Source organism: Cryptomeria japonica, unplaced genomic scaffold (assembly GCF_030272615.1).
Source record: "Cryptomeria japonica unplaced genomic scaffold, Sugi_1.0 HiC_scaffold_333, whole genome shotgun sequence".
Lineage (NCBI taxonomy): Eukaryota > Viridiplantae > Streptophyta > Pinopsida > Cupressales > Cupressaceae > Cryptomeria > Cryptomeria japonica.
This window is the reverse complement of record NW_026729155.1, coordinates 21,515-27,975: the sequence shown is the minus strand read 5'-3', so window position 1 is coordinate 27,975 and position 6,461 is coordinate 21,515. Positions and strand designations below refer to the sequence as shown.

Here is a 6,461-nt window from a genome sequence, read left to right as displayed (position 1 = left end):
TAGAAGAAAAATATTACATAACTTTCTAAAAGAAATTTTTTTTTTAAAAAGTGATGAACCAAAAACAATTTTTCCACTGCTTCAATCTATTCAGAATAAAACAAAGAATAAATCTTAAAAATATTGACATTACAGAGCTACTGGATTTTTAATCTCCAGACCCAAGTTTTTTCAGCTTCCAATAAAAAAATATTGTGTACCTAATTTTCTTGTCATTTCCGTCCACTTGCTTGAAATGTATGCAAAACGTCTCAACGTAGAGAGGAAATGTGGATTGCTTTTACCAAAACGTGGAAGCATAAACCAAGCACCTAGACACGTAGGTTGTGGATGCATGGTCAAGACACGTAGGTTGTTTGCTGCAATGGCGATAATCGAATATTCCAAAACATGAAAGCTCACTGTTGTAACTTTGAGAATAGACCTTTAAAAAAATGGTATTTGAATCTTGTTTCTGTTGACCTGTGCCTTTGCCACTTTGGATCCATATTTCTGGGAATATAAAATATCTCTTTGTAGTGTACTCTGCTTATAATATGGCTGATAATTCAAAGCCTTCTTCAGATGTATTATCCCTTGCGAATGGATCGCTAGTTAAATATCATGGATTTTGGTGATACGAAAGTTTCTTGCAAGGAATTGAAGCAATGAGGACAGAGTTTGAAGGCCACCCAGACGACATAATATTGGCTTCGTCTCTCAAGACAGGCACAACCTGGATTAAAGCACTTGTTTACGCCATTCTCAGCAGTAAACAGTACGACCTCAACGACCCTGCTTATCCTCTCAATCAAGTAAGCCCTCATGAACTTGTTCCCAACTTAGAAATACAGCTGTATGGCCCCTTCTCCAATTTAAACCCAGAGTCTGTATCTCTGTTTCCCCGTGTATTTCACACACATGTTCCATATCAAGCATTGCCCGACTCTATTAAATCCTCAGGCTGTAAAATCATTTATCTGCCCCGCAATCCCAAGGACACTTTTGTTTCAATGTGGGAAATGATCATCAATAAATTAAACAACAAGAATGCTTATGCGTCAAAGGAGGAAGCCCTAAAGAGCTTTTGCGAGGGAGTATACCACAGCGGCCCCTTTTCTGATCATGTAGCCTCTTATTGGCGTGAGAGAAGCAAGCCTAATATTTTGTGCCCTACTTACGAAGACCTTATTGCCGATCCCGTGGTTTGTATTAAAGTATTGAGTGATTTTATGGGGTGTTGGTGGGTTAAGCAGGACGATTTAAGCAACATTTCTAACAAGTGCAGTTTCGAATCTCTGTCTCAAATCGAGGCAAATAAAACGGGAGAGCTTAATCTGCGTGGGCTTAGTCTGAGAAATGATAGCTTCTTCAGAGAAGGAAAAGTTGGGAGTTGGAAGAATGCGCTGACAGCAGACATGAACGCAGAGATGGATAAAATGATTGAACTGAAACTTTCTGTTGTTGGGGACTTCCCGCAATTTAAATATTAGTTAGAAGATGGCGATGCTGAATTAGATGACGAATTCAACCAGACGGAAGAGCTGAAACAGTTGGGAACTTGTTCTCTATTTGGGGTTTTATATGGTGGTTGAATAATAGTCCGGCAGGTTAATAAGTTTTATCATCTGCTATCAGTTAGCAGCAGTTTTTAGTAGTTCTGTTGGTTTATTATAAATTAACGGGCACTCATATCTGGCACCGTGGCAAGTGGTTTCTGAATTTTGGATTTTTAAAATAGCGTGTTATATATTGGAACTGGTAAGCTGTGGTTCTGAGAACAGGAGCTTCCAGTTTCAAATTGTATTTACAGCTTACGTTGAGTTCCAATAGTTTTCCCCTGTACTCAAATACTACTTAACGGGTATGTTGAGTTCAAATAATGTTATATTTGGATTGCCCAATGAATAAAATAATATGATGATTGTGGTTTTAGGTGATTTTCGTAGAATAGATATTCTTGTGTCTTTATTTCGTAAGCTGAAGAGATCCGACTTATGCTTTTACGGATGTAATGATGTGCAATATACCTAAACTATCACTAAGATATGTATTCTAGTAGTTGATGTTGTGGTTTGCAATGATCCTGTCCAAGTGATAATGTGATGATTGAAACTAGATATGTATTGGCGAATCTTCGATGCTAAAACTGAATTAGTGAGTATTGTTTTTCATTGAAGTAGATGGAAAAAGGCCCCAACCTATTATAAATCTAGCACATTGTCTCACATATTTGATTAGACCCACATTTATCCTCACTTGTTTCTTGAGCTCGAAACGATTTCTTCTTCGAAATGTTTCATCATATCCCAAACCAACTCTTCATGATTGCTATCCTGCGGGCAATCCACCTCGTGAGTATCCATTTGAGAGATTATTTCAGAGAAAACATCCACGTTTCGGCAGTTTGAATCCTCGCAATTACCCGCTTTGGTGCTGTACTCCAGGGACTCGAGCCGCTGACGTTTTCTTCTATTCTTCCTCCATGAAAAGCTTAAAAAAGGCCCGGTCAAGATCGTTTAACTCGAAGGAAAGAAAACAAATATGTTTTGCTTCGTTTTAGGACGCACTTTACATGGAAGTACTTTAAAAAAGAGTTGTGGAATGGGTGTACCGTAGGATGCGATTTTTGAAAGTAAAAGTTTAAATCGTTCGGCCTTCTCGAAGAGGATGGAAGGGACCGATAATTTAGAAGTGGGTTAGAAGTTCGGGATCTGGAAGATCCACAGAGGATTTGCCTGTTTCCATGTTTTTAATTGTATTATCACCGTCTAATAAGATAGAAATACCACGTTAAGCAGGGTCAATTCCCATACGCGTCGGCGAGTAGGAAACGCAGGTTTGGAGTAGAGCGTCTGACACGTTACATGGATCTGTCGTGTTAATTCGGGGACATCAAAGACATGATTTATCTGGTAGGGTGACGGGTGCATATATGCATGGGATTTTTTAGAGAAAAGCTAGCGAAATGCTAAGATCCCATTTACTCATGTATAAAGGAAAATATATTGGAGGGCCTCAAATATGAATAGTGGACCTTGATTAATAAAGATTTTATGTTGTTCTTATATTGTATTAAAATATATATTATATTATTAAATTATAGTTTATGGGTTGTTGTTTACCAAAATCTATTTTTTCTATTATATATGATTTTAATTTTTAATTATATTGAGGACATTGTCATTGGAATAAAATATTGATCATCCCAATATTATAACATGTAACTATATATAATCGTTATTATTTATATTTAACTGGTTCTATTTTTTGCTATTGAATTTGGGTTTTGGGTCGACCCTATAAAACTCATTTATCTTATTTAAAAACTATGGAGACTCTTCCAAGAACAAGCCTTCTTAGCTTGCTAACCCACTTGTAGAACCTCCAACTTGCATTCTACCTTATGAATCATTGATTAGAGAGCTCTCTATCTAATTCATTTACATTTACATTTAGGCTATGTTTTAGTAGTGTATCAAGTCAATTGCATACTTTGAGTCAACCATTAATGATCCATATTTTGAACTAAAAGATCAAAAGAATTTATCTCTCTTGACCATTAATGCTTCACCTAGAACTTATCTTCGAAACTAACAAATATGAGCAATTTAAACATAGAATATCATATATCGATTTTACAAATACAAAGAAAATATCAAATACCAACCTCCTTATATTAAAAATGTAATTACAACTATATACACAATATTAAAAGCCCCATAAACAAAATCATACATAATATAAAGTCAAAAGTAATAATCACTACCTATACTTGAAAATATAAGATCACGAATTTTAAATGAGTAGAAATTGCTGTTTCGTCAAACACTTTTCATCAAAATTGAAAACACCAGAATCACAATTATGAAATTGGCTTTACAACAAACTAAAATATCAATTGAACAAAGACCACATATTCTGATGTGCCTTTTTCCTCTTATATAACTGGCATTTTAATTGGTTGGAAAGCCAATTCTAAATAACCATTCTTGTACAATTGCTCATGTCATTGTACCTTTGTCACTATTACAACATTCGTAGGTATTAAATACTCCTACTAGCCCTCATAGCAATTATTACCGAAAAGCTTGCCAAAGAGATTACATTTTGGTTCAACTAATGTTTAAAACAAATAAAACAGGAAAAGTATTTTCTCTTTAAACTCGAAACACAGAAAAACAAATTACACTGAATAAAGCAGCAATGATGATGCAATAAAAAAAAAAGTGTTTCTCAATGCAGAATGCTAAAACCAAACAAGCCTCACCACAAATCTTTGACGATAAAAACTTTTATATGCTGCAGGACACGATAAGATTCAAAAATATTAAACATAAAAAAATACATCCTCTTGTCTCAACGCCTTGAAGGTAGTAAAATTCTTCAATAGCCTGATATCCTGGGAGGTAGGATCGTATGGATGAAATTGCATCTCCAATCACATTTCTTTTTAATCCAAAATATATCACAACTTAAACTCATTGGTGTCACCCTGGCGCTACACATTATTATCTTGCTAAAGAGTTATCTGTCAACAAAGGTCGATATGAAAGATCTAAAAGTCCATTCAAACCTTCAAAAGACAAAAGAAATTTCGGAGAGGCCCATGATTATGGAGGAAAAATATAAAAAATTGAAGAATATTAAATTATCCGAGAACTGCCTTCTACGAGCCCAGGCTGTCAGTAGTGGAACTTCTAATGACGATACGTTTTCCTTTTTAGTTGAAGAGTTATCTCCCAATAATGTTAGATATGAATGACCTATAAATCTATTCATTCAAACCTTCAAAATAGAAGAGAAAATACGAAGAGTGACATCATTAGGGAGGAAAAATATACGATTGAAGAATAGCAAATTAGCCTGGCCGTCAATAGCAATTGCTGAGTGGAAACAGGTTGTGACCCACTAAACAGATGTCCTTAAATAAGTCTCTTCCTTCTGATGTCTTGAAAGTGTACAGAATATTAAAAATAGATCTGGTCAGTAAATTTTTAGTAGGAAAGTGCTGTAGATAAATATCAATAACTAAAAGACGGATTATCTTGGTGCAGATAGAACCAGATGAGAATAGGATGAGAATAAGATGAGTAAAACAAGTGTTGATTAGAGTCAATCGAAAAAGATCTTGTGAATGCGCAAAGAACATCGTCGAACATCTCTATCAGCAAATAAATAGTCTAATGTTATCAGTAGGGAGAACACATGTCTTTCCGCTTATGATCAAACTAAGATCCTTATCCAATTAAGAAAAGAATTGGCATTGGTATTTTTCAACAATATATTGATGTGCTCTCCGGATTTAAAATTCGCTTTCATAAGGAAACGCTCAACTTTCCCATACAGTAGGCTTTGAACCGAGTGAACAGGATACTAAGCGAAACAAACGTTATGATGCACGGTGTCCTTAAATTGGGAAGAAAGAAACATTAAGAAACGCTTACGAAGCGAAACGAACGTTATGATGCATGCTGTTTATAAATAAGAAACAAATGAAACATCAATAAATGCTTGCTAAACGAAACAAACGTTATGATGTTATGATGCATGCTGTCCTGTTGTCAAGAGACATCTACAATGACATCAAAATGTTCGTAAGCAAAAAATTATTTTTGAAACAATTTGATATGCAAATGACAGGTAAATTCATGAAATATGCCATGTTTCAGCTTTTGTGGAGGTGTTATTTTATTACTCCAAATAAAATAGAACCCTTGCCACTTGTCTCCAACTAGATTTACAACTTTTTGCATGCAAGACTTTAATGGATTTATATTCTTGGTGCTAGGAATGTTAGAAGAACACTTATTTTACAGATGATTCTCTTCTATTATAAGATATCTCTCTACATATTTTACATATATTATTTAAATATAAGTATACTAGTTAACTAGCAAATAAAAGAAACATTGTGAGCAATGTGACCAATATAAACCCCTAAATCTACGACTCTTATCAAGTTCTCAACAATGTTATCAATTTTCTCTGCATAGAAGATATCTATTGTTAAATTAGAGATACGACGAGATTATCAAACAAGCGGATTTTAACTTCTTACTTTGAACCCTAGCAAGTAGGAGAGGGTGATCACAATCTTAGAGATATTATAGAGAATGAAACAAGGATTGAAATGTATCCTCAAAGGGTATGAATATATATTTCAATTATGATTTTTGTTGAGATATGTATTAATACATTCAATTTAAAAATCTATTATTTAGGCAGCTAAATTAACAATGCAACTAAAGCAATAGACAGTCAGAAATTTCTCAAAATAATTTAGGTGGCAGTTGTTTACAAAGATAGTACAATGCATAATACGTAACACTATAAGGTTGATAACAATCATAGGATCACAATGGTATTACTAAAAAATTGTAGAATGATTTGTGTGTAATGAAAAAATAAATAAATAGAATATTCAAATGATATTTATAGATTTAAAATAATAGTCAATCAGCCTTCTACAAAGAGACTAG

The 6,461-nt window shown here is 34.2% G+C and overlaps 1 protein-coding gene across 1 annotated transcript; it reads left to right on the top strand.

Annotated features, from left to right (window-relative positions):
* Nucleotides 1–474: 474 nt before the first annotated feature.
* LOC131037263 (cytosolic sulfotransferase 5-like) lies at nt 475–1,903 on the top strand. Its single transcript, XM_057969338.1, has one exon. The coding sequence runs from the start codon at nt 648–650 to the stop codon at nt 1,470–1,472; it is 825 nt and encodes a 274-aa protein (XP_057825321.1). The 5' UTR covers nt 475–647; the 3' UTR covers nt 1,473–1,903.
* Nucleotides 1,904–6,461: the final 4,558 nt, after the last annotated feature.

Bases quoted from the DNA above. Each gene is read 5' to 3' on its own strand.
- LOC131037263 (XM_057969338.1), top strand. From the start codon at position 648: ATGAGGACAGAGTTTGAAGGCCACCCAGACGACATAATATTGGCTTCG.